At 39.6% G+C, this 27,547-nt stretch overlaps 1 protein-coding gene across 6 annotated transcripts in view; it reads right to left on the bottom strand.

The window, feature by feature from the left end:
* Positions 1–27,547, bottom strand: part of dock10 (dedicator of cytokinesis 10) — a 192,414-nt gene that overhangs the window by 86,915 nt on the left and 77,952 nt on the right. For 5 of the 6 annotated variants that reach the window (XM_036555809.1, XM_036555807.1, XM_036555812.1 and 2 more), the window contains exons 2-4: positions 20,031–20,150; positions 12,208–12,297; positions 5,564–5,646 (exon numbers count right to left, since the gene is read on the bottom strand). In XM_036555809.1, coding sequence (XP_036411702.1) covers positions 5,564–5,646; positions 12,208–12,297; positions 20,031–20,150 — 293 coding nt within the window. Of the gene's footprint in view, positions 1–5,563; positions 5,647–12,207; positions 12,298–20,030; positions 20,151–25,263; positions 25,466–27,547 lie in introns of those variants that run through there. The other variant, XM_036555811.1, reaches the window with a different exon arrangement.

The following is a 27,547-nucleotide window of genomic DNA, read 5'->3' as shown; positions in this document are numbered from 1 at the left end:
TTGTTAGCCCCCTTTTACCCTGTTCTTCAGTGGTCAGGACCCCCATGGACCCTCACAGAGCAGGCACTATTTGGGTGGTGGATCAGTCTCAGCACTGCTGTAACACTGACGTGGTGGTGGTGTGTCAGTGTGTGTTGTGCTGGTCTGAGTGGATCAGACACAGCAGTGCTGCTGGAGTTTTTAAACACCTCAGTGTCACTGCTGGACTGAGAATAGTCCACCAACCAAAAATATCCAGCCAACAGCGTCCTGTGGGCAGCGTCCTGTGGGCAGCGTCCTGTGATCACTGATGAAGGACTGGAGGATGACCAACACAAACTGTGCAGCAGCAGATGAGCTATCGTCTCTGACTTTACATCTACAGGGTGTGATCCACTCGTAGGGGGCTAACAAAGTATGCAGAGAAACAGATGGACTACAGTCTGTAACTGTAGAACTACAAAGTGCACCTATATAGTAAGTGGAGCTGATAAAAAGGACAATGAGTGTGGAAACAAGGAGGTGGCCTTAATGTTATGCTTGATTGGTGTATCTCATCTTCCACTTACAAACACAAATGTGGTATGGATTGAAGGCTCTGCACTTCCACACAATTTCTAATGGTTCATCTAAAATGACTGCATGCTTTAATTTCTACGTAAAATAATAAAGCATGCTGTCAATCTGTGGAAGAGAACCCTGAGAAACTGACACATAGGCTACGTTCACATCACAAGCCTCATTACTCAAATCTGATTTTTTGCTCAAATCCGATCTCTCTGACACGATGGTTCACACTCGTTTAGGTTATTGATTCAAATCGGTCATTAATGTGAACAAACCGGCGTCCTGAAATGACCCACGTGTGCACATCCTACTCAGTAACGTCACATGAATGAATCACAAGCATCATCAGCACAAACTAACGAGCAGAACGAGCTTTGCTGAGAAGATAATTAACTCTGATCAGCTCTCAGCTTCATTATTAGAGCGAGACGAAGGAGAAAAAGGTGAGATGAGCTGCTTTTCCACCGTTTACAGGCTTTAACTTCTGTTTGGCGCTGCTGCCATGGTAACGCTGAATGATGGCGCACGCGCAGTGGAAAAAAAGCACATGAATTCCAATCTGAGCATCGCATTAAGGTCGCATGGCCACGAATCGGATACGTATCCGATCTGGGACCACATATGAAAGTGACTCAGGTCGGATTTGAAAAGATCAGATTTGTGTGTCCACACAGCTCTAAAACATCAGATCTGAGTCACATTAGGGCAAAAAATCGGATTTGTGCCGCTTCAACCTGGTAATGTGAACGTAGCCTCATTGGCTATCCGGTAGTGTTGTGGCTGTGCATTAAAAAGACTGATGTTGTTACTGTTGTCTGCCCTGCGATGGACTGGCGACCTGTCCAGGGTGTATCCTGCCTTCCGCCCAATGACAGCTGGGATAGGCTCCAGCACCCCACCGCGACCCAGAAGGATAAGCGGTTTAGATGATGTATGTATGTATGTATGTATGTTGTTACTGTGCCTTTAAGACTGACATATGCAAATAAGCTCTGTTCTGATTGGCTGTGACATCATACAAATAATGAATTCAGGCTGTTTTTACAGTTTAGTTTTCATATACAGACTGTATGGACTGGAAAGTGAATAATATGTTTATAAATTGCTCACGTACTACTTCAAACTCCTTTATTTTAAAAAAGGGAAGAAATCTCAGTTTTCATGATTTGGGTCTGGACAGCCCTGAGCTTTTGGGAACATCTGCTCTTAATGCCTGCACATGTTGGCAGAAGTATAAACCAGACTAATGGTCAACAAAGAAGAAGAGCGGCCAGAGTGAAAAGGGAAGAGAGAGCAACACAGAAGGAGACAAAGTGAGGGTGTTCTGCCATCCATCATCATTAGTCTAACAAAACAATGGAGAAGAAAGTGAAGGAGAGTGGAAGACGAGAGAGAGACAGAGAGAGACGTTCATTGCATTAGCTGCCATGCACCATTTCCACCATCCATCCCTCTCTCTCTCTCTCTCTCTCTCTCTCTCTCTCTCTCTCTCCCTCTCTTCCTCTGTCCTCTGTGATAAACCCGAACATTCTGAATCCTGTTTTATTCAATTTCCTCTCTCTCTCTCTCTCTCTCTCTTTCTCTCTCTCTCTTTCTCTTGCTCTCTCCCTCTCTCCTTCTCGCAGATGGTTGGAGAGCTGACAAATGGACAGGATGTAACCTGCTTTGACCTGTGCAGTTTGCATGCTGTGTGTTGGACTTTGGGCCTGACCTATCAAAACAGCTCAGACTGGCAAAACTACATTTCCCAGAGTTCCCATTACGGTCCATTTCCTGCATATGGTAACAGTCGATGATGTACAGTGCTTGGTTTAATGCACATTCACTTTTTAAACCTGTTTAGTGGCATTTACTCCCTTCACCCTTCAAACATCCACCACAGTCTTCAGAGCCCAATAACACTGTTATACATTACTTAACAATTTAGGGACTTTAAGCCCTGAATGTGGCAGGTTTGCTACCTGTTTAATTCGATATTAACTGTTTCTGACTCATAGCTTATTAAAACAAGTGGCAGAATTGTACGAAAAGTGCAAAGTCTAAACTTACAAATTTGAATTCTTTCAAATTCAAGTGAAGGATACATCACTGTATACTACCCAGGAGTCTTTTACAGATTTTAGAGTAACATCACTGCAGACACACCCAGAGAGGACAGACAAACATGGAGCAATCCAGCTATACTTTAAATTCAGTATTTTCTTTGGGTTTTAAATAATTTTGTGTTATAGTTTTGTATTTGGTGTAAAATAAAATAAAAAAAAACAAGGTTGTAGAAAAACACACAAACGTGAACAGGTGGGCTCTGTGTAGCATCTTAGGCCGTACTTTCAAGCGAACATTGTGAAAGGCTCATTTTGTCAATAGTCACCAAATTTAATGATGTTGAAAGCTGTCGCACTTCCCCAATTTCTGCTCCTTCTCTCCATTTATCACATTCCTCTCCTCGATCCCCCTGCGGTCTTCTGAGGTAGGAGAGGAGCAGTAGGAATGGAGGGGGAGGACAGGAGCAGTACGAAAAGTTTGGAGTGTCCCCTAATCTCCAGGCTCAGCAATGAGGGTTTTTTTTATGTCCAGACAGTTGAAGACCCCATGACAGACTATTAAATAGCCACACTTAAACACAGCCAATTTATAAGCATTACATGCTGGCCTTAAAAAAGCACCCCAAATATATTCTCTAAAGATCAGGCAGTCTCTAGAGACGACTGGATCAACAGTGTTACTCACTTTCCACATAAGAGAACTCCAAAAAGGCTTCAGTGCAAAAACCTCTATGAAAAATAGCCACAATTGCAGATCCTTAACAACAGACCATGGTGGAATACAGTTTTCAAAACAGGATTAACTACAGTAATTTAATCTATTAGCAAAACAGGGTCAACAATGGCTCTTATTGGCTGGGACTTGTGGGAATTGCAACCAAGGTCCGTCTATGAAAGGTCATGTGAACTGACCCTCAGTGGCCCTATGGGAGTCAGGAATGAAGCACTGAGGAAATAAGACCTCAACGAACTGTATGACCAACCGTCAGATGCTCCTGACTGAAAATATGATGTTAAAGTGACAGTTTGGCCAAAACATTTACACATTTTTCTCTTTTCCCCAAATGTAGTTGATCAGCCGAGGCATGTTTGGTGTCTGAAGTTTGCTTGTTTATAGTTTTGCACTGGAGGCTAATGTGCATCACAGACTTGGATGCTGTTCAGTATCATCATCTGTAATAGATATGATTATATGGTTTCTGGCTCTGTATGACACACTGTTATCTATAAACATGGAGACATCCAGCCTACTACTGTTTTTTGGCTATGCTCTGTACTTTTATCCGTGTAGATAACAATAGTGTGGCGTCTCGGCACAGGAGAAGAAGAAGCCATGACTACCAGCTCTTTATTTACACCAGCAGAAAAGCACATGCAAAGTCACTTGAACAGCAGATGGGTCATCCCCAGCTCTACGCTTCCTCCTTATGGTTAAGACACAACCCCACACTACCAAACCCCACTGACCAACACAACATGACACATTAAAACACATGCATCACAAAGACACACCCCAAAACTAACAGATAAGAACCTTAACAACACCAAACAACAACTGTCCCTTCAAATAGGAGGGGGTGGAGAACGCAGCACAGCTCTGCACACCATGCCTCTAGATACCCCCCCATACCCCGTCAATGAACTGGAGCAAGTGGTGCGGCTTCATTATACTAGTCAAACACCACATAAAGGAGTCACTGGACTGTGAAAGTGTTGCTTATATTAAAATTAGTACATCAGTTTTACATAAAAAATAAACACTGCAGCAATAGAAGGGGGATTATAAACCTGCTGAAATCCACCAATTTGATAATGATATTGTTTTTAGTAATCCTATATTTTTTGTTATGATTTTGGCTTCTAATGATTAGAAAAACAAGATGATTAAGACAAAATGATTATTGTGCCGCATCTCGTTTCACAATGATAATTTCATTTTGTCTTGTGTTTTAAATCCAGCACACCCCCTTTCCTTTACAGCGGTGTGCTTTTGCACCTCCCTAAAAGCCCACTCATCTAACTTATATATATATGTATATATACTTACTTATATATATATATATATATATATATATATATATATATATATATATATATATTTTGGATGCTGTTTTGGATGCTGGTAACTAGCAAAACCATACTGGAAGACCAGCTAAACCAACACCAGACCAGCACAAATCAATTACTTCAATTTTTCTGAGGAACTATCACCTTAAGACTAGCAGGAAAAGTGTGAAAGTGAACAGAATACAACAAGCAGGTTTATCTGCTCCTGCTATCCAAACGCTGGTGATGGAAACAGTTCAACACAAGGGTCAAGAATATATTTCAAAATATGTGTACATCAAATATTGGACATACATGGATAATATATCACATATATGTTTGACATGTGAGTGAAAACATGCATAATAATCATGCATTTACATCTAATATATAGTTGAATACATCCTACTACAGTTGTAACTGTTACTACCTTATGTGTTTGCTTTTAAATATTTAAACGTGTCAGTGAACGATCTTTTTATTCATTTAATGTTTTAATGATTTTATTGCATATCTAACAATGTACATGTTTTAGAGTTTAGTTCTGTAGCTATTATACACATTTTCACTTCATTAGGAAGTATGTGAAAGAACCAAGATGCTTAAGCTACTTTTATTACATATCATAAATTCAGTGTATAAGTAATGTATGCCATTCATGCATGAATAATGTGTTCTATCAGGTATGTAACACATATATTTTACAAAATATGTGTGCATATGATAACATATGGCTGAAATACGTTTTCCATATTTGAAAATGGCCAATTTCAAATACGTTGGCATATATGTCACACAGATGTCCATTTGTGACACATATTGGATAAAAGTTATATAAGGGAATCCTGTATATGCTAATATATGTCATATATTTGAAATCCATATATTGCCATATATCAGATTTCTGTATGGGAAGCAGCTGGTACCTGGGTAGCAGGCGGTAGTCTCCTGTGTACTCTTGATGCTTGTACTCGACCACGTGCAGCTGGGAGTTGTAGTACTGGCAGGCCTGAAGAGATAAATCAGAGGAAGAAAGAGGTGGAAGTTAGAACTACAGTACCCATCCGTCCATCTGAACAACCAGGTAACCACTTGCTGTTGTTGCACTGCTTGCTCTCACCAGTCTATGGCGAACTGTAGGTATGTGTGTGGCCAGTACAAGCAGAGTAAGTCATTGTTTTTGTTGTTTTGGCCTGATACCAATAGCATGTTCTAAGCAGGGATGTGTCATCTCATTAATTTTGATATCTGAGCATTAATAAGTTCATAAGGCTATGTAAGCCTTTCATAATATAAACCTACACCGGGGGGGCCCAATTCTGGACCTGAAGATCTACCGCCCTGCAGAGTTTAGCTCCAACCCTATTCTAACACCTGCTCCAGCCAGGTGTGTTGGTTCTGAACCCTCCAGGTTGGCAGATCTCCAGGACCAGATAATGTACACATTTATGAAGGCCGTTTCCAACAGACTTCAGCTGTCAACATTTTTGGGGGTGAAAAAATGGACTAAAGCAGCCTTTATGATATCTGATGCTTTCCCACATGCAAAGATGAATTCCAGAGCGCCTCTGCTGTAACGGCAGTTTTGTTAATATGTAATACACGCATATTTAGCGATGTAGTAAAAAATCCTAGTAAGGTAAGTTGGGTAGGGTAAGATGTCTTCCCCTCTTGATTTCTCTTCTGATTAAATGATCTGGTCTAAACACATTTACTGGATACATCTATACATATTGCAAATTGCACTGCTACTTCCTTTATACATTCATACCTGTTGAATATTGCACTGCTACTTTGTTTATACATCCATACATATTGCAAATTGCACTTTGCACCACTGCATTGTCACCTGCATATTAGTTATGCATTTTTACTTACTTGTTTTTGTACTGCACATTATATATTATGATTATTTTAGAATATTATATTATATGTTGTTACTGCTTCTATTTATTTTTCTGTATAATAGAGTATGACGATCCTTTTGCTCCTGCTTTACCCCATATCTATCTATCTATCTATCTATCTATCTATCTATCTATCTATCTATCTATCTATCTATCTATCTAATTTATTCAGAATTTTCAACTGGATCACTGCTTTCCTGGGATTTGCAGTCCTAGAAACCTTTTGAAGTCAGCTGATCTCATTTTTTGTCATTGGATAATAGTGATATATGCATTAATGTTGTTGTACTAGGAGACAAATTTGCATGTCAAAGCTAACCAAAGCTGAAATTTCAGGCGCAACCCGAAATGCAATGAGCGTTAAAATTTACTGGATGCAACGACGGCTAGGCTTTGCAGCCCTACAGTAAAATGAAGGGGTGACACCCCCCATCCCCCCTCCTTCTGCTATGACAGACAGAATGACACACTGTGCACTTGCTCAACTGAAGTGGGCTGCAGAAAGTGTCTGTGCATGTGTGTATAATGTTTAGACCTCCGTCCACATCTGTGTGTGTGTTGAGGTGTGGAGTGCGTGTGTGTGTTGACGTGTGGTCAACATGCATGTGCGTAAGCCTGTGACAATGTGTCAGTTTTGCTTTTTTTCAGCTCCACCTTTGTTCAGTTATGAAGATACTTCAGACCTGAAGTCTGGAAGAAACAGTAAATCTATAGACATATGGAATGGTCAGTTAATGGACTTAAAGGGCCTGTATCACACATTTGCACCTTTTTCTCTGTCCACTGATTACATTTGTGTGAAATTAATGATTAATTTTTACATCACTGTTTTCAACCTCCCTTTACAAGAAGCAGGCTGTTTGTGTTATCGTGCCTTTAAGAGTGATATATGCAAAAAAGCTCTGTTCTGATTGGCTGTCCTGCATTGTGCCTCATTCAAAAAGCAATCTTGGTTAATATACTCCTTCTAACTTCAGCATGAACAGGTGCTAAAATGCTATGAATGGACATATTAAAATGATGTGGCTTTTGTGACATCATAAAAAAAATATAATTTACGGACAGGGGAGTGAATCAAACTCTTATTTAAAAAAAATATATATTTTTATGAAATGAGCCCTTTAACTGCAAAAACATCTTGTAGAATAACACTTTGATGTAGGATGTAATTAATAATTGTTAAAGCCTCAAAATGTTAAAGTACTGGATGTTGAGAGGTGGACATGCCAACAGCTTCTCTTGTTTATCCTGGATTACGTTTTGCAGCCCATGCAGACTCTGGAGAGCATCTCCTAATTTCGGAGAGCATAAGTGAGAATTATAAGAGGTTCTGCTCTAACAATGAGCCTCATTCAGCTTCTGTAGGGCTGCCTAAGAACCTCAGACGCTCTGCAGATTTACCAGAGGGGATTAATGACTCAAAATTAATATGAATTAATTGTGTTCTTAATTACATTAGGCTGCGTTTCTCTCTGAAGCACAGAGACAAAGACAGGCCAGTGCACAACAAACAACCTGAGAAAGTTACACACCATTATACCGTACATATTAAAAACACACCAGTGTGGCACCATCACAGGTCCTGCAGCTTTTTGACCAAACCAATTTATTGCATGACAACAGTGATTCATCAGAACATCCACAGAAACTCATCTCACTCATTTAAATTTCTATTATTGCTATTATTGTTATTATATTACTACTAATATTCCTGCTATTGAATATTATATACTGTTTTTACGTATTTCCCCTTTTTTAATAATTATGTAATCTTTTAAATGTTTACCTTTTTATCTCATTTGTTTTTTAATCCTCTGTGAAGCACTTTGAGCTGTATCTGTGGTATGAAGTATTATACCTATAAAGCTTATTATTATTATTAGCATTACTGGAACTGTCATTGGCCATAATTATAGAAATATTAATTAATGTCAGATGAAAATCTACCAGTACCAGAGGTTTTTTATGATTTGATGTAATTTTCATTTTTTTATTTACAAGCAATTTAGATTTTCTACTGTTTTTTTTAAAACTAAAAATTAAAAATTCAATTTAACACCATAAATTAGGTGAATTAAGTAATAACTCATTTTTTACCCATATGTTTTAATCAATTTGAAAATTTTGTAATTAGCAAGCTCGGACATTAATGGGTTAACACATGACATTTTGTGCTGGCTAAGCACTGAAAACTTTTGCAATGAAATAATTTATGATTATCTGCATATTACAGATCACAAATTATGAACAAATACTGTATATAAACCAAAGCACAATGTTCCTGTTAAAAAAGAACAAAAAACAAACAAATGAATGTGATTAATTTTTGTTCCTAGATATTACATTTTAAAGAATTTTGTCTTTTAATTATCATTTAGAAATATGAGGAATAACTCCATAACAGAACTGCGGTAAACAGGTAAACTAGGTGTGGGGGTGCTTTTCATTTACCTTTTATTTGACCGCCACCATTCACTTCAGAGTTAGGAACCGTCCCAAAATTATTATTATTTTTATAGTCAGTAGCTGTAGTATAATCTCTGTAAGTAAATCAATGTTGTTTCCAGAAGCACCAGCAGATGTTCTTACAGAGATACCCTCACTATTACTACTAATAATAACAACAACAGCATCACTTTCTGTTCAATAATTTTGAGATGGTTCCTAACTAAAACAATAAACTCTATTCAAGCTGGATTCGTTTTAACCAGAGAGGTTGCTCAAACCACGGCACCTACACTGTAAAACTAATCCAGCTCAAATAGGGCTTTAATGTGCGAGCTGAAGCTTAATCTTTGCCAATTAAAAGAATAAAACAATACTAATAATAATAAGTTATGTAGAAGTTGCAGTTGATGTATAATGTCATCTTTAATGTGGCCCCAAATTTGGCTCCAAAATGAATCTAGTAATAAAAACCAGAACTATATATATCACACAGACTTTGCCACTCGATGCTCTGGCGTCTGTAGACGCTTAGCCTAGCCTGACTGTATGAGAGCTGAGACTGACAGTGTTTGATACCTGAAGCTGTTTTGTCTGATGTCTGAGGCCTGACACTGTGGTCTGAGGACGTCCTAAAACACACACCATAACATGGTGTGTAACATATGTTGGTACAGTAAATGTGATATAAATGTGGGCTATGACATCACCCAGCATGTTTAAAAGTGCTTACATGTAAAAGTGCTTAATCTGTGCTTACATGTGGGCTTTTTAAACTGGTGTAACAATACTGGTGTAACTTTTTAAAAGAGTTTTTAAATGGGTGTGACGAAAATAATTGCCACTGTCAATGTTGACGCATTAATTATTAAAGCTAGACTGTGTCGGTAGTTTTTCACACCACATCGTACATCGTACATCGTTCATGTATTAACGTCACACGCACTCCTTAGAAAGAAGGTCCGGCTTGATGTTTAGGTCTCAAATGATCTCAAAATCAACACTTTACTGATCAAGATATGATGACAATAGTAGATAATTCACTCACATCATTGGGAGATGCATCCTTCACCAAGTTTAGGCTCAGTTTTGTTTGAATTCTCTTTTAATCATCATATTCATCCGCTCTGGGAAGGGGTCCGAAGCACATCCCATGTTATAACTGTACGTTGTGTGCAATTACACATTTTCACCAGAGAGGTCTCCAGATCCCCAAATCTTACATAGTGTAATCATATCATTAGCAAAGTAAACTAATATACAGTAGTTATATCTCTTATTGGCTATTTAATCTTGTACACATACTAAATACTGATTTAAAAAGCTGGTTGCTAGGCAACAAGGAGATGTAACTGTAGTACCGTGGAATAAACATTTGTAAGGTGTCAACTTTTTTCAGCATCAACTATCAACGTATACAGTTCTACATGTGAGAATTTGACCCTGCGAGAATCTATTTTGCTTACACCAGTGGTCGCTGGGGGCTGTTACCATGGTTACGTGGTAAAACCGTCACCAGACACAGGCCTAATTACAACCGCTTAACAGAATTCCAGCTGTAGGAAATTCTTCTTACGCCAGTTGTTCAAGATCTGTGGAAGGTGACCCAGCTGTTGTCATCTGAAACGCACTGACCCCCACAGGAACAAACACAGAGAGGCCGCATTGTTTAGCGTCTCATAATCACAGACACGATAAACACACGCGACACAAACCGAAGACAGGCGTCCCATTCACAGCACACACACGCTCTCATGCTGTGACACGGCTGTCTGGTTAGTTTCCGTGCTCGATCAGCGTTCTGGAACCTGTCTCAGCAAAACTAAACAGGCATTTAAACTTCCTCCTGAAACACACACACCCTACACTCTACACTCTCCTACAGGCCACGCTGGGCACAGGATCTGCATCCCCACGTCTACCCTGACTATAACACCACTGATCAATGAAGAGAGACTGACTGATCACACACAGCAGTGAGACGATCTGAGTTAAACATTCAGTTAATTCAACTGAACTAATTAAACTCAACAAAGGACACAACATAAACAACACAAACAGACCTATCTGCTTCTCTGCCTCTCTCTCTCATTCTCTATCTCTACCTCTCTCTCTCATTCTCCACCTCTCTCTTGTGATCTCTATCTCTCTCTCATTCTCCACCTCTCTCTCGTGATCTCTCTCTCTCTCTCACTCTCCACCTCTCTCTATCTCTACCTCTCTCTCTCATTCTCCACCTCTCTCTTGTGATCTCTATCTCTCTCTCATTCTCCACCTCTCTCTCGTGATCTCTATCTCTCTCTCACTCTCCACCTCTCTCTATCTCTACCTCTCTCTCTCATTCTCCACCTCTCTCTTGTGATCTCTATCTCTCTCTCATTCTCCACCTCTCTCTCGTGATCTCTATCTCTCTCTCACTCTCCACCTCTCTCTATCTCTACCTCTCTCTCTCATTCTCTACATATCTCTCTCATTCTCCACCTCTCTCTCTCATTCTCCACCTCTCTCTTTCTCCACCTCTCTCTCGTTCTCCACCTCTCTCTCGTTCTCCACCTCTCTCTTGATCTCTACCTCTCTCTCTCTTTCTCTATCTCTCTCTCATTCTCCACCTCTCTCTCTCATTCTCCACCTCTCTCTCTATCTCTACCTCTCTCTTGTTCTCTTCCTCACTCTCTCGTTCTCCACCTCTCTCTCTTATTCTCCACCTCTCATTCTCTTTCTCTATCTATCTATCTATCTATCTATCTATCTATCTATCTATCTATCTATCTATCTATCTATCTATCTCATTCTCTTTTTCGTTCTCTTTTTCCTCTTTTACTTTCTGTCTTTCTTTTTCTTTTATCTCCTTCTCTCTTCCTACCTTTTTCTTACTTCCTCTCTCTTTTATATTTCTTTTTTCTTTCTTTCTCATTTCCTTCCTCTCTTCCTGTCTTTCTTCTTTCTTTCTTTCTTTCTGTAACCTTTCCTTCTCTTCTCTTTAACTTAGTTGTGTATTAGTTGAATATTATTATATCTCTTTTTCCCAGAGAGAGAAACATGACAGAGAGCATCTATTCAGCCATTTCCTCTCAACCACACACACACACACACACACACACACACACACGCACACACACGCACACACACACACACAGGCGTCGTTATTGAGGTCAGATCATATCTGGCAGCTGAAACCAAACCTGTGTGTGAGAATTCAGACACACGCAGTCACTCACCTGTCTGACCAGCAGACACTCGGCCTGTTCCTCTGCCCCCTCTGGAACAGTGGACTGCTGCGTTCTCCTCTCCTGAGGAACAGTGCACACCTGTGTGTGTGTGTGTGGGAGAGAGAACAAGAGCACTTCAGTTAGGGCAGCATTAAAATAATAAACGTTAGTTAATCAGGGCAGGCCTTTAAGGGTTCTTTAGTAAAGACAATTGCTCTATATAGAGCCATGTACACTCAAAGAACCATTTACATGCTTAAATGGTTCTTTGCATGGTGAAATGGTTCATCATAGGGAGAATGTGTTGTTTACAGTTCTGTATAACCATACAGCTCTGTAGAACCATATCGCTGTTGTCGGAAGAAAACCTTGTATCTCCAAAATAGTAAATTTACAGGAAAAGGAAAAAAAAAACATACTTTTAATGTAAGTCAATGCAACCAGACTTTTTTCCAAGTAATTTTGGGTTGTTTCTTTTTTCAGAAATTTTCAGATTATGTCAAAAACTGAAAAATGATAAAAATGCAGATATGAGGTTTTCTTCCGACAGCAGCGATATTCAACACATTTTTCATCAATCTGAAGAACCATTTCACCATGCAACCCTTAAAGATCCATCTTTCTTAAGAGTGTAGGTCACATAGCCTGGGAATGATCCAGTTCATGTATTGGTTGAGCGCCTGTGTAACTGAATTCACTCATTAGAAGGGCTGTCCGGATACTTTTGGACAAACAGCACTGGAATAGAGGCCACAGTTTATTCAATTTCCAATCAAAACATACAACTTATTAAGTACAATATTCATTTTTGTCAGTGTGTCACTCTTTCCCTTCATTGCAGCTTCCATTCCTTTGAGGAGACTCACTTTCAGTTCCTCAAAGAATCTGCAGACACACCTCCAAAGTTCAGTCTTAGAAGCTGGTTGATCATTTTTTTAAGTAATTAAACACATTCAGTGGTCTTGAGGTCTGGACTCTGGGGTGGTCCATTGTTCAGCTTTCTTTTGATGTGTCCGTCTCCTTCTCTCAGTGAGGTTCTGCTTGACAGCTACACATCCTTTCAGGCCCATAGCGCTGAGTCGTCTTCTCACAGTGGAAGGATGGACAGAAACACCTGTGGATGTTTTCAGATCTGAAGCAGCTTGATTTTCTCTTCTCTCTCAGAGATGAAAGCTTTAAGTGCTGTTTATCTGATGGGGGCAGTTTTGGTGTCTACCAGGTCTTCCAGGTGGTTGTTAGGAGGCCCATTTTCTCTGTAGCTTTTAATCATTTTTTGAACACCAGTCTTGAAAACCTCTTATATCTATTCTTATATCTAGTCTCCTTGTGGTCATTTTAGATGCGCATGAGAGAGAAATGCGAGAGGCAGCTGAGTTTGGGTAGGTGTTTGTGTGAATGTTAGTGTCTTTATGAAGGGGAATATAATGTCAGTGCGATCTTTGGGAGCAGCTGTAACTCGCTGGGTTTAAGATTAGAAGGATGGAAGAGTTAAAGTGGCACTAGGGGCACAAAAGTAGAGAGTGGACAAATTAAACAGTGAAATATTTGATATTATACATATTGTTATGTGGAATAGTTTGTTAAGTCTGGTGCTGTAAAGTGTATAACTTGCACTTATTGGCCATTTTGGCCAGAAAATACATAAACAAAAGGGTGGTCATAAACAAAAGGGTGGACTTTCGAACAGTACTGTATAGTGTAAATAACTACTTTGATAGCCAACAGTAATCCACAGTTTGTCATTAAGGCCAGCCTAGTAATATACACTATATGGCAAGTATGTGGACATGAACAGCACACCTATATGAGCTTGTTGGACGTCCCATTTCAAAAGCATGGGCATTAATATGGAGTTGGTCCCACTTTGCAGCTCTAACAGCTTCCATACATCTGGGAATCTTTCCACAATATTTTGGAGAGTGTCTGTGGGAATTTGTGCCCATTCAGTCGAAAAGAGCATTTGTGAGGTCAGACACTGATGTTGGACGAGAGGGTCTGGCTCACAATCTCCGTTCTAGTTCATCCCAAAGGTGTTCAGTGAGGTTAAGGTCAGGGTTCTGTGCAGGCCACTACAGTTCCTCAACACCAAACTGGTCAAACCATGTCTTTAAGGACCGTGCTTTGTGCACATGGGCTCAGTCATGCTGGAACAGGAAAGGCTCTTCCCCAATCTGCTGCCACAAAGCTGGAAGCATAGAATTATCTAAACTGTTTTTGTGTGCTGTAGCATCAACATCACCCTTCACTGGAACTGAGGGGCTCAAACCCTGAAAAAACAGCCCCAGCCCATCATCCCCCCTCCACCAAACTTTACTGTTGGCACTGTGCGTTTCGGTAGGTGGCGTTCTCCTGGCATCCACCAAACCCAGATTCATCCATCAGACAGCCAGATAGAGAAGTGTGATTCATCACTCCAGAGTCTAATGACAGTGTGCTTTACACCCCTCCGGCCAACGCTTGGCATTGCGCATAGTGATCTTAGGCTTGTGTGCAGCTGCTCGGCCATGGAAACCCATTTCATGAAGCTGATCATGTGCTGATGTTGCTTTCAGAGGCAGTTTGCACTGATGCAACAGAGGATTTGTGTCTTATCTGCTTTCTGTATTTTGAGTGGTCTACCGCCTCATGGCCAAGCTGTTGTTGCTCCTACATGCTTCCATTTCCCAACGATAGCACTTACAGTTGACCAGGGCAGAAATTTCACAAACTGACTCATGGCAAAGGTGGCATCCTATGATCTGAGCTCTTCAGCATGACCAATTCTACAGCCAGTGTTTATGGAGACTGCATGACTAGGTGTTTGATTTTGTACAGCTGTTAGCAATGAGAGCAGCCTAAACACCTGAACTCATAATTAGGAGGGATGTCCACATACTTTTGGCCATATAGGGTATTTGTAGGTTATATTGTTGGTAAATACTGCCTAACCTCACGCACTAATGATCTGGTTTTCACAGAGTGATCACATGCTCAGAAAGCTCAGTGCTGAATTTGCATTGTGCACCAGCGAAGATGAACTTTAATTAGATTTATGCAGTGCAAAGCAAGCAAAGCCTCAGAGGGCAAAAGAATTATTCCGTTTCGCTCTCTTTTTCCGCGTGTCTGAGGGACTGGGCATTCTAAACATCCAATTAGTGAGACTACAATTGATGATGTGCATTAGTGTGTTAATGAAGTCATTAATGAGCAAACATCCACAGAAATTAGTACCAGCGGAAAGGGACCAGAATGTGCGTACATGTTTTACAGGAACAGCTCACTGCTTTTTGTACTAGTATACACCGATCAGGCATAACATTATGACCACCTCCTTGTTTCCACACTCACTGTCCACTTCATCAGCTCCACTTACTATAAAGGTGCACTTTGTAGTTCTACAATTACAGACTGTAGTCCATCTGTTTCTCTGCATACTTTGTTAGCCCCCTTTTACCCTGTTCTTCAGTGGTCAGGACCCCCATGGACCTTTACAGAGCAGGTACTATTTGGGCGGGGGATCAATCTCAGCAGTGCAGTAACACTGAGGTGGTGGTGTGTTAGTGTGTGTTGCGCTGGTACGAGTGGAACTGTTACGCAGTTTTATGAGATCACTATTACAAAGTAGGACATGCTTCTTTGTGAACTTTTGCTGTGAACTAAAAACAAGCCAAACTTTTCTCTGAAGTGTATAATCAGAGCTATGCATAATCATGTCAAAATCAAGACGTTTTAACACAGAAAACATCAAAAATCAAATCTAATCTTGACTTCAGATTTGAAAATCACACCAAATCTAAATATATGTGCATCATAGTGCTGCGCAGTATTGATTAAATTCAATATGACAGAATTTTCTGAATATATCACAGCATAACAGTATCTGATGATATTTAGGTTTGCATTAATAAAGTTAATGAGCACATGGCATCTGAGTGCTGCTACTCATTCTAAAATAATCTTACTATCCTGATAAAGCTTATCTTGGCCTGTTTTTTTCTTAAAACCATACCAAAGGGAGCCTTGGACAGTAATGTATGATGTTAACTTTTTGATGTATTTGTAAAATAATCTGCTAAAGTGCCAAGTAAATTAAATAAACCAAGTAAATTACATACGTCAGAGACAACTTTCACATAAATAGTTTGTAGTTTTTGGCTTTAAAACTGCACAACATATGTTTATTTGAGGTTATTCTGGCTACAGTGCTTATCTTCACAATGAGGAAGGGCTATTTTCTGCTTTACCAGCAAGCCAGTTGACTCCTATGCACTGTTAGAAATAAAGGTAATGTTCAGGTACATTTTTCATTCATCAAGGTACAAACAATGTAAATGTTCCCTCAAAGCTACAACAGTGGTTTTAAGGTCCTTAAATAAGTTTTTTCAGGTGAAAAGTTTGTATTTGTATCTTTTTTATAACCGAATGTTTTAAAACAGAACAGTAAAATAAAAAGCCTGGAGACGAGACGGGGTGTGTGGAGTCAGTACATCTTAGAAAATATCATTTCAGTGGATTATGGTACAGTTATATTCCCTGACTAAAGGTACTGAGATGAACCCTTAAAGGTCCCACCCTAGTGACAGCAGGGGTCCTGCCCCAGTGACAGTTTCATACCTTTATTTCTGAGAGTGTGTAATATCTTTGGTAAAATGCATAAATAATATAATTATTCATTTAATCACGGATGTAATGTCCAGTATTAAATATATCGCTAAAATATCACTAACACTGCAAAGCAATATTATGTCAATATCAGCCCACCCAGCGCTAATGTATCCCTAGTAATTGTAGAAACATATGTAGAAACATAATAAATGTGGCATTGTGTCTATATTGTGCATCCCTAAGCAGAATATTGAAGTACTGCCTCAATTCCCCTCTAAACCAGAGAGCTAGAGTTTATCTTGATACACCATCTCAGTAAAAACGATTAAGAGCTACAGAGAAAATGAGACTCCTAACAACCACCTGGAAGACCTGGTAGACACCAAAGCTGCCCCCATCAGATAAACAGCACTTAAAGCTTTCATCTTTGAGAGAGAGGAGAAAATCAAGCTGCTTCAGATCTGAAAACATCCACAGGTGTTTCTGTCCATCCTTCCACTGTGAGAAGACGACTCAGCACTGTGGGTCTGAAAGGATGTGTAGCTGTCAAGAAGAACCTCACTGAGAGAAGGAAACGGACACATCAAACAAAGAAGCTGAACAATGGACTGACCACCCCAGAGTCCAGACCTCAACGTCACTGAATGTGTTTGATTACTTCAGAAAATGATCAACCAGCTTCTAAGACTGAACTTTGGAGGTGTGTCTGCAGATTCTTTGAGGAACTGAAAGTGAGTCTCCTGAAAAGAATGGAAGCTGGAATAAAGGTAAAGAGTCACACACTGAATACTGAAAATGTTATATTATGACTCAATGGCCATTTTGGAATGCAATAAATGAAGGGTGGTCTCTGACTTCTGCACAGTGCTGTGAGTGAATGGTGATGTGTTTGCATGCTTGCATGTGTGTGCAGTGCTGCGTGTGCAGTGGTTCAGTCTGTAGCTGAAAGAGGATGTGGTTCCTTGGCTGGGCCTCTGCCTGCTGGCTCTGTTTAGTGGGCCCTGCCTTTCACTTACACACATACACACACATACAAACACAATAACGCTGCTAATAATGTCACACACTGCGCTGCTGAGTCGAACCTGCCTGAAACAGTTAGTGTAGGATGTCTATATGATGCAGCAGCAGTTTAGGACCATAGCGTCACAGAATAGAAAGTGAAAAAAAAGACTTAAACAAGGACAGTCCTGTGTCTCATCAGTCTGTGGGCAGGAATTTCCCTGTATTCACACATACAGGTGAACAGATTCACAAAGACAAACGAAACAGTTAAGATGAGTCAGAGGTAAGCATGCGCTACAGAAACAGCTTGGTTCTCTCTCAGGAAAGGGCTGGAGAAACACACACTTACACCCACGCTAAGGACAGAAATGAACACTTTGTGACCACAGTGCCACTTTTAGGGAGCTAATTTATTGACCAATATAACTTGAAATCAAATTTGTACCTTGTTAGTTCAACTGTATAACTGGTCATTTTAAAGGGGAATTCAACCGATTTTGCAAATTTTCTACACAATAATTCAGTTGGTGTGAAATGGTTGATTGTATAGACTTTGCTTTTTCTTCCTTTACAGCGATTGTGATAGGAACCACGTGTTCAACACTAATATAGACATTTTATTTACTATCCAAAACCACCAGTGAACCTACACGTGTCTTCTGAGGTTTATATGGAATGTTGATGATGGGAAAATTGAAAAAAAAAAGGTTTTCTTTGGGGACTATTTTGCCTCACAACACCCTACATGTATCCCTCCACCATTAATAGACAAAAATAAATTGATTAAAATACATTTTAGGCCAAACTACCATAAAACAGTGTCTCAGACATCAGACAGTGAATTCATAACCATTTCATGTAGTAACTTTCTGTGAGGGAGCTTTTAGAGGTGGACGTCTGGTTTCTATCACCACCACTGTGAACAGTTCTGACTCTGTAAGTTGCTCTAGAACAGAGCGTTTCACACCAAACCAATCTGAATGACATTGTTTATATCTTGAACATTTAATTAAGCAGACTTTTTCGAAATTTGGAATTTTCCTTTGATGATTGTTAACTATATCATATAATTTAAAAGATTAAATTCTTGTTTTCTGCGATCTTCTAAATCTCGAAACTTTTTGTCTTGAGGTTGTGTGGGCCAAAAGCCAATAAGACAAAACAGTAAACAAATAAAAAAGGTTTCAAATCACACGTCTAAAAATGTATTTTGTAATATTATATTATGTTTTGGCACTAATATACTTCAAAAAGCATTAAAAGAAATTATTAACTTTAAAAGTTATACATAGTAGACCTTTCTAACTGGCTTAGAGGAAGAGAATAACTTATGATTTCTGTTAATTCACTTTCATTTTTCATTGTTCTTACCACAGAACGTTTATTTCATATGCTATCCTCATGCTAAATAAGTTATTTTAGTGTTTTTTATGTCAATAAAATGTTGTCCTGTGTTCAAATACAGCTATATATATATATATATATATATATATATTTATCTTTTATTCATTTATTAATGTATTCATCATTTCCACACAATAATGTAAACTCAAATAAGGCATGCAGTAAGTTTTGGCAGCGCATTTAATGCCTCTAAAATCTCCCTCATACAAAGTTATTACATTAAAAATAGTTATGAATATGCTGCCCGATACATTGTTTTCCAGTATTTTAGAAGGGTTTGGCCAAAAATGAATATTTTTTGGAATCCATTCATGGTGGAGGGATAAAAGGGTGCTAAAAACGTATTCTTTATATCTTTAGATTTTACAACCATCATCATTTCCATATAAACTCAGAAGACTAGTGTAGGTTCACTGGTGGTTTTGATAGTTAATAAAATGTCTATATTTGTGTTGTAGTCATGGCGACCCCTGGTTCCTATCACCACCACTGTAAAGACATCTGAACCATTTCCCACCAAACCACTCTGAATCACTCTTTATTTCTCAAACACTGAATCATGCAGGAAATTAAAAAAAAATGACTGGCATTCCTCTTTCAAATTTTACATTTATTTTACGACTGTTGTGAGGAACCCAGCTATAGCATGAACAGCTTTCATTACACTCATTATTTGTTATAATATGAAGCAAGCTATTTCAATATTGCTGCTTATTAGTCAGTGCTTTATTGACAGGTTGATAGCAATAATTCTCCTGAACCTCAATATCGGCTGATATTATCGGCCAACCCCTATATCAGTCAAGCCCTGACTCGCACACACAGTAAGGTGTACTTACAGTGAAGTCTTGGTCCGGGAAGAGCAGCAGGTCTTGGAGAGGATCCTCCTTAAGCTCAGGCTCCAGTTCTGAGATCACAGCCTCGTAGTCCAGAGGATCAATCAGCTTAGGCTTCTCCTGCTGTAAACACAAACACAAATCACAACAGCATGAGTAAACAAGTCACACAACACGAGATGACTGACCAGACTGGCATCACCTTCCTAATTTGGTTTGCTCACAGAATTCATCCAGCATTTCTTCTGAAATGAAGGGTGTTAATAGTGAGTTTGTGCTGCAGTAACAGTCTCTACTCTTCTGGGAAGGCTTTACACTAGATGCTGGAACATTGCTGTGAGGATCTGATTGAGCATTAGGGAGGTCAGGTACTGATGTTGGATGGTCAGTTCTGGATCACTCCAACTTATCCCAAAGGTACTGGAAGGAGCTCCATCACTCCAGAGAACACAGTCCCACTGCTCCACAGTCCAATGCTGGGGGGGGCTTTATACTTGGCATTGAGTATGGTAACCTTAGGCTCATGTGCAGCTGTTCCAAAGTGTCCCATTCTATTGGTCAGTGCTTTTCTATGGAGACTAAACAAGCTGTATCAGCAATGAGTAACTTTACAAGGACTGTCCACATACCTTTGGACATTTTGGCCTGTTGCAAGTCAGCTTTAAGAGTTATATCTTCCACTTTGGATATAGTATTGAAGTCTTTGGGAAAAAGACCACGCCTGAAGCTCCGCCTCCTTGCTACCTAACTTCCAACACATTCTTATCACTCCTTTCTCTTCACTGTCACACGGCACACCCTCCACATCTCCTCCTCACAACACAACCACAGACTAAATCCACTTTAAGCACACTTAAATAAGCACACTAATGAATTCACAAAGCAGGCATGTGTCAAGTTCACTTTCCTCATTCATATCAGAAGAAGACTGAAGCAGCCATGAACAATAATAGCACTTGAAGGCTGGAGCGGAATGTGCACTAGGTCATCTAATTCTGATAAGCCTGTTTCTGTCTGTTGCTGTGGCTACTGAAACACACTATATAGGGGGCACTGTGTGTATGGTTGTGTATATACAGTCGTATGCAAAAGTTTGAACATCTCTGGTCTATGGATGTGAAAATAAGGGATCAAATACAGGGATGAAATTTAAATCTGGCACTTTGCTGCAAATTTAAAAAATAAAACAAAATATTAAATATTCCATAACATTTGCACAAGCTACATTTTATGTTTTATTACTTTTTCCAATATGTTACAATCAAATAAACAATAATTGTGCATTAAAGTGTGCAGAAGTGTGTCTCTGTAGAAGATGTGTTACTTATTCACACTTAAAAAATCAACAAAACATATAATTTAACCAGGGGTGCCAAAACTTTTGCATAAAGCTGTGCGCTGAATTATTAGATCATTTTGAACATTAACATGAAATATTACAATTAATATTTAATGTTTTTATTTATTCTAATTTTAGGCAAAAAATAAAATTGTTATTATTATTATTAGTGCTTGTGCATAGCAACAATCTGGTAATACCATACCAACCACTTTGGATACCATAGCAATCACTGTGCAATGCCCTAGCAACCGCCAGCGATACCATAACAACCACCTAGCCATACCTTAGCAATCACCTGGGCAACCATAGCAACCTCCTAGACACTCCTTAGCAACCTTCTGGGCTACCACAGCAACCAACTAGCCACACTTAAGCAACCACCTGGGCAACCATAGCAACCACCTAGCCACACCTTAGCAACTACCAGGACTAACATAGCAATCACCTGGAATACCATAGCAACCACCTTGCAACACCTGAGTAACCACCTGGGACACTATATCAATCACATCTCAAAAACCCTAGCAACCACCAGATATACCATAGCAACCACCTAGCCACTCCTTAGCAACCACCTGGACTACCATAGCAACCACCTAGCCACACCTTAGCAACCACCTGGGCAACCATAGCAACCACCTAGCCACACCTTAGCAACTATCAGGACTAACACAGCAATCACCTAGCCAAACCTTAGCAACCACCTGGGCAACCATAGCAACCACCTAGCCACACCTTAGCAACCACCTGGACTAACATAGCCATCATCTAGCAACACCTTAGCAACCACCTGGACTACCATAGCAACCACGTAGGCACACCTTAGCAACCAACTAGACTACCATAGCCACCATCTAGCAACACCTTAGCAACCAACTGGGATACCATATCAATCACATAGCAAAAACCCTAGCAATCACCAGAGATACCATAGCAACCTGTTCGCAATACCCAAGTAACCACCTGGGACACCTTAGATACACTTCATCAACCACCTAAATTACCTTAGCAACCATCTGGCAACACCCTAGCAACCATCTTTGAATTACTTTAGTTGCACACTCTGTTTTCCTCAGGAAACACTGTTATTACTTATTTTATCACAGTTATTATAATAACCCCTTTTGCATTTGTCCTAATATTTGATTCAGTGTTGATACAGTGAAAGTTACTGTATACACTAATCACCTGCGGCTTAATAAAAACGGCAACTAAATTACTACCGGAATCATGAATCATTATGACTGCTAAATCACCATGACAGCTTTATTAGTGTGCCGTTTCAACTGTGTGTGAATAAGCGGAAGGTAGAACCAGCTTCCTGTTTCAGAAATATCCACAGACAGCAGGTTTCTGATGAGGTACATTCTGAACAGAGAGAACGAGCTGAAACCAGACGACACTGTAAGCACATTAGGAGAACAATTACAAACACATGCCCAGAAGCTTCTTCTCACATTTGGTTTAAACAAACTCCTCCAGAATGGCTTCTTTAAATAACTTGGTTAGTAATTGCTTCTCTCGCTCTGCCGACTTCCCTGGGACTTGAGGTTTTGGTCAGATATAAAAATGCCACAGTTCTGACTGCCTCTGTTCCACCAGAGATAAAATGTCCCAGATGAGATCACACATGTTGGTCTTTACTGATCTTTCCAGCGTGAGCAAATTTTTGTATAGCATTTCTCAAGTCAGTGGATTCTGAGAAACTAGGATATAACACCCTCTTCCTCCAACCCCCACCCCCTGTTTGTTGTCTTAACACCTATAACAAAAATAGTCACAGCACCTGCTTCTTATCCTGCCGTCATGGTAAATACGGCAAAAAATAACATCGCAATACTTGAAATTTCCATTATATATGTTATGAAGTTGGAATGGACAGAATGCGCCAGAGTATATTTAAAGAAGGTTACAAAGCACTGCAGCCTTAGCATTAACACCTGTCTGGCGTGATCAGATAATAAGTGGACAGTGAGACGTACAGCTCAAATGCATCGCCAGTCACTGCTTATGACTGGACGATTCTGTAAGTGGAGTAAGCTACCGTGCACATTTACCATGTGGATGTCTCCCGGCTGGGTTTCTTGTCCGAGGTCCTTGCGTAAATTAGGCCTCGACAACTCCTGTGAACTTTTGCAAAGGCCACATTTTATGTATTTTTTAAATTCAGCAAATTGTGCATTAAAGATGTGCAGACGTCTGTTCTATGTAGAAGATGTGTTGAGAAGCATTGGACCCAGTTTAGAGGAAGGTCTCAGGTGTGAAGAGGCCCAACGTTATAGATTAACATTTTTAAAAAAAAGTACCATTTTTGAAAAAAGTGGATGAAAAATAAAAAATGAATAAACAGTGTGGCAAAAACTGGGCCACCAATCAATCCACTCATCTACTTATTATGCTATTTCTGCATTTACATATATAAATATAATGACATTACTATTGGCACAATGGCATCTATTCAATTCTTTGTCTACAGGTGTATAATGATTGATATTAGCATAGACAAAATGGCATCAGGTTCAAAGACCTAATTTTTGGTCTATAGGCATATAATGACTGATAGTACTATAGGCAGAATGACATCTATAGACTAAATTCTACAGGTCTATAATGATTGATATTAACATAGGCAGAATAGCATCTGACCCTTAGACCTAAGGTTTGGTCTCTAGGCACATAAGGACTAAAATACTACAGGCAGAATGCATCTGACCCAAAGACCTATTTTCGGTCTATAGGCAAATAATGACTGATAGTACTATAGGCAGAATGGCATCTGACTCATAGACCTAGGTTTGGCTAATAATACTATAGGCAGAATGGGATCTGAACTATAGACCTAATTTTTGGTCTGTAAGCATGTGATGCCTAATCGGGAGTAAGCACGGCATCTGACCCACAGACCTAATTTTTGGTCTATAGGCATATAATGACATATATTAGTATAGGTAGAATGTTATCTGGTCTATTGACCTATAATGACTGTTATTAGACTTGAGAATGACATCTGAGCCTTGGCTGAAGCTTTGGTCTAGAGACAAACAGTGACTACACTTTAGCAGAATGCCATCTCGTCAACACGCACAATTTTTGGTCTGCAGGTCTATAAAGACTGATATTACTATAGGCTAAATGGCATCTGACCAAAGGCTGACGTTTTGGTACCTATAATGCTGATACTGCTTTAGGCAGAACTGCCTCAACAACACATGATCTGTGGTGATGTTGATGTACTAGTTACATCTACAAACAGTCGAAAAAGTGAAGAAGATCTCGTACAGATTTCACTAGGGGGATCCCCAGTCTCCATGGCAACAAGCGTTATTCTACATCAGTTAGGGGCGTGTCGGGGGTAAACTTCCCTGCTGCGGGACTCAGTTTGTGTCACTGCCAACAATGTGTTCCAACACGTGTCCAACACAAAACACACAAAGCTCACTCTAATGCCTGTCTTAGTAAATAGGTCACTTGTCACTTTCCCAAAAACGATTATAAACAGAAGAACAAGAAAACTGGCTCACAAACGCTGTGGAAGTCATAGAGGAAACTACAAGGAGAACTATGTAAACAGTCCAAACACAATAACACATGCAACATACAGCGGCTACTGTACAGCCCATTGAGAAATTGAGAAAGGTCAGTACAATACAACCCAGAATACAGTACAACCTAGAACAGACAGTACTCTACAGCACATTCTGGCATGTCAAGCTTTCAGAAGTGAAAACCATCAGTATTGCTACCTCACTGTGCTTCTGAAATGATGAGGGTTTTTTCGGAAATAGAGGGGCTTCTGAAAGCACAGACAGCAAGCGTAAGGTCACAAGCAGGACGATAGAGAGATATTAAAGACGGTTAAGATACGAAAGGAGAGGAAACCGCATTGATACGTACGCAGCTTATTCGGGTGCAGTCTGCACGAGCTCGCCTGGTTTTCATCTTCTTCCGAAAGGTGATTTTACTTCGGAAACTCATCCTGACCCCGAGTTACGCAAAAACTATACAGAATTACACAGACTGTAATATTAGATGGATGCGCCTGAGAGCAAACGCACGGTGAGAAGAGAAGTAGAACTTTCCGGGCTACATGTGAAACCTGTCAGATCATACAGAAGCGCGTGGTCAGGAGAGGAAGTGGAGCTGAAGTGGCGCGTGATGTCACCGCCAGAGAGAGAGAGAGAGAGAGAGAGAGAGGGTGAGAGAGTGAAGGCACATATTCTGTAATGTAAACAGGCAAAACAATCTCAAATAATGCCTCTACACAGGGGTTAAATTGGGATTTTGGAGGTGGGGAAGCCCTTATATTGATCATTTTATGTGGTATTACATGCACTTTCAATACTGATCTGATTAAAACTAATATTCTGTTGGTCTTAAGTGCCAAAACTCTTTACTGTATTTTGTTTTTACCCCTTGGAGTCCAATTTTAATGGTTTATGCATCAAAAACAGTCAAAATAGATGATTTATTTTGAAAATTATTTTCCAAGCTCTCTTTACTCACTATAACTAAACAGGATGCTTTAGTTAATGTGCCTTTACGACCGATATATGTAAATGAGCTCTGCTCTGATTGGCTGTGCCTCAAAAAGCAGTCGGGCGGAAACACTCAGCTGGAATGGGCGGAGCTAAACTACTGCAGGTGGAATAGGCAGACATATGTAAATGAGAAGGTTTTTGTGACATCACAAAAGCATCAAATTCCAAACAGGCTGTTTTTGCAGCTCAGTTTCCATATATAGACTGTACACTTTGAAATATTAACAATGTTTATATCGCTGCTGTCGGACCAAAACCTTGGATTTTTTTTTTTTTTAGTTTATCAGTTTTTGACATAGTTTGAAAACGCCTGCTGTCCTTTACATTGTGTGTAAATTTCATGATGAATGGACCAAAAGAAACGGCCCAAAATGACTGGGAAAAAAGTCTGGTTCCATTGACTTACATTAAAAGTGAAGCATGTTTTTTCCTTCTCCTGTAAAGGTACCATTTTAGAGATATGAAATTTTGGTCTGACAGCATCACTGTTGATATGCTACATCAAACACTTTTATATCCAAAACGTGAGGAAAAACTCAATGTGGGCCATTCAGATTGTTTTTTTGACAAAGACAATGTCAAACTAAAGCCTGTAAATTGGCAGAATGAACCGATGTCACCCATTTGACATCAACCAACATGCTAGAGACGTGCTTTTCAGTCATGGTGCTGTTGCTTTATTGAAAACAATAAAAAAGAGCACTACAGAGAGACTGAAAAGGTGTCGTCTGAACGCCCTCCAACACTGATTTTTGACAAACTCTGTTGTAAAATGCAATATATACAAATAAACATACTAATGAACTGAGCTGAATATGACAGCTGTCTGTATTATTATTTTTATTATTATTATCTTTTCACCATCTTTAAGATATGCTGGTGCGCCTACATGAGCCACTTTCAGTTCCTACATATGTTGTTTCCAAATGAATATCAGAACAAAGTCCTAAACTTTCTTTGACATGGTGACGTATGTTTATCTGGTGATACCCCAGAATAAGTTAGATTCCCCTCTCAGTTCATGAGTCACTGTTTCTGCCTTGTGTTATCTCGGGGAGTTTTTCTTTACCACTAAGGGGGCTTCGCCATGGCATTTGGAAAAATGTTCTGAGATAATATCTTTGGTGAAAAGCAAAACTGAACAGCAAGGAACTGAATTTTGACCTTGGAGGACAACAACATTCCTGAGCTCCTACTTGGCTACTATATTTTAATGGTTGATGTAATATTTTTAAGTGCACTTGCTTTTTTTGCATCTGATTTTGTTTATAAGTCATCAGTTCTTATATGTTTTTCTTTTTTGTGGATCTGTTTTCATGGTAATGATCACACTACTCCTAACCACTGAGCTCGTACGGCAACAAATACTGAATTCTGCAGTTTTATGTATGTAAAAAAGTCTTCATTCATTTTTACATCAGCTTTTTCCAACATCTCAAGCTGTTTTTTTGTTACTGTGCCTTTAAGACTGTTGTACGTAAATGAGCTCTGTTCTGGTTGGCTGGCCTATTGTGCCTCATTCAAAAAGCAGTCCAGGCTGAAACACTCCTTATAACTTCATTGTGAGTGGGCGGGGCTAAACTGCTGTAGACTAAATAACCAGTTTTTATTACATCTTTGCACAGATAAAGTACAGCCAA

This window comes from Colossoma macropomum, unplaced genomic scaffold, assembly GCF_904425465.1.
Source record: "Colossoma macropomum unplaced genomic scaffold, Colossoma_macropomum, whole genome shotgun sequence".
In the NCBI taxonomy this organism is placed as follows: domain Eukaryota; kingdom Metazoa; phylum Chordata; class Actinopteri; order Characiformes; family Serrasalmidae; genus Colossoma; species Colossoma macropomum.
Note: the sequence above shows the minus strand (reverse complement) of the source record. Positions and strands in the feature narration are given on the sequence as shown.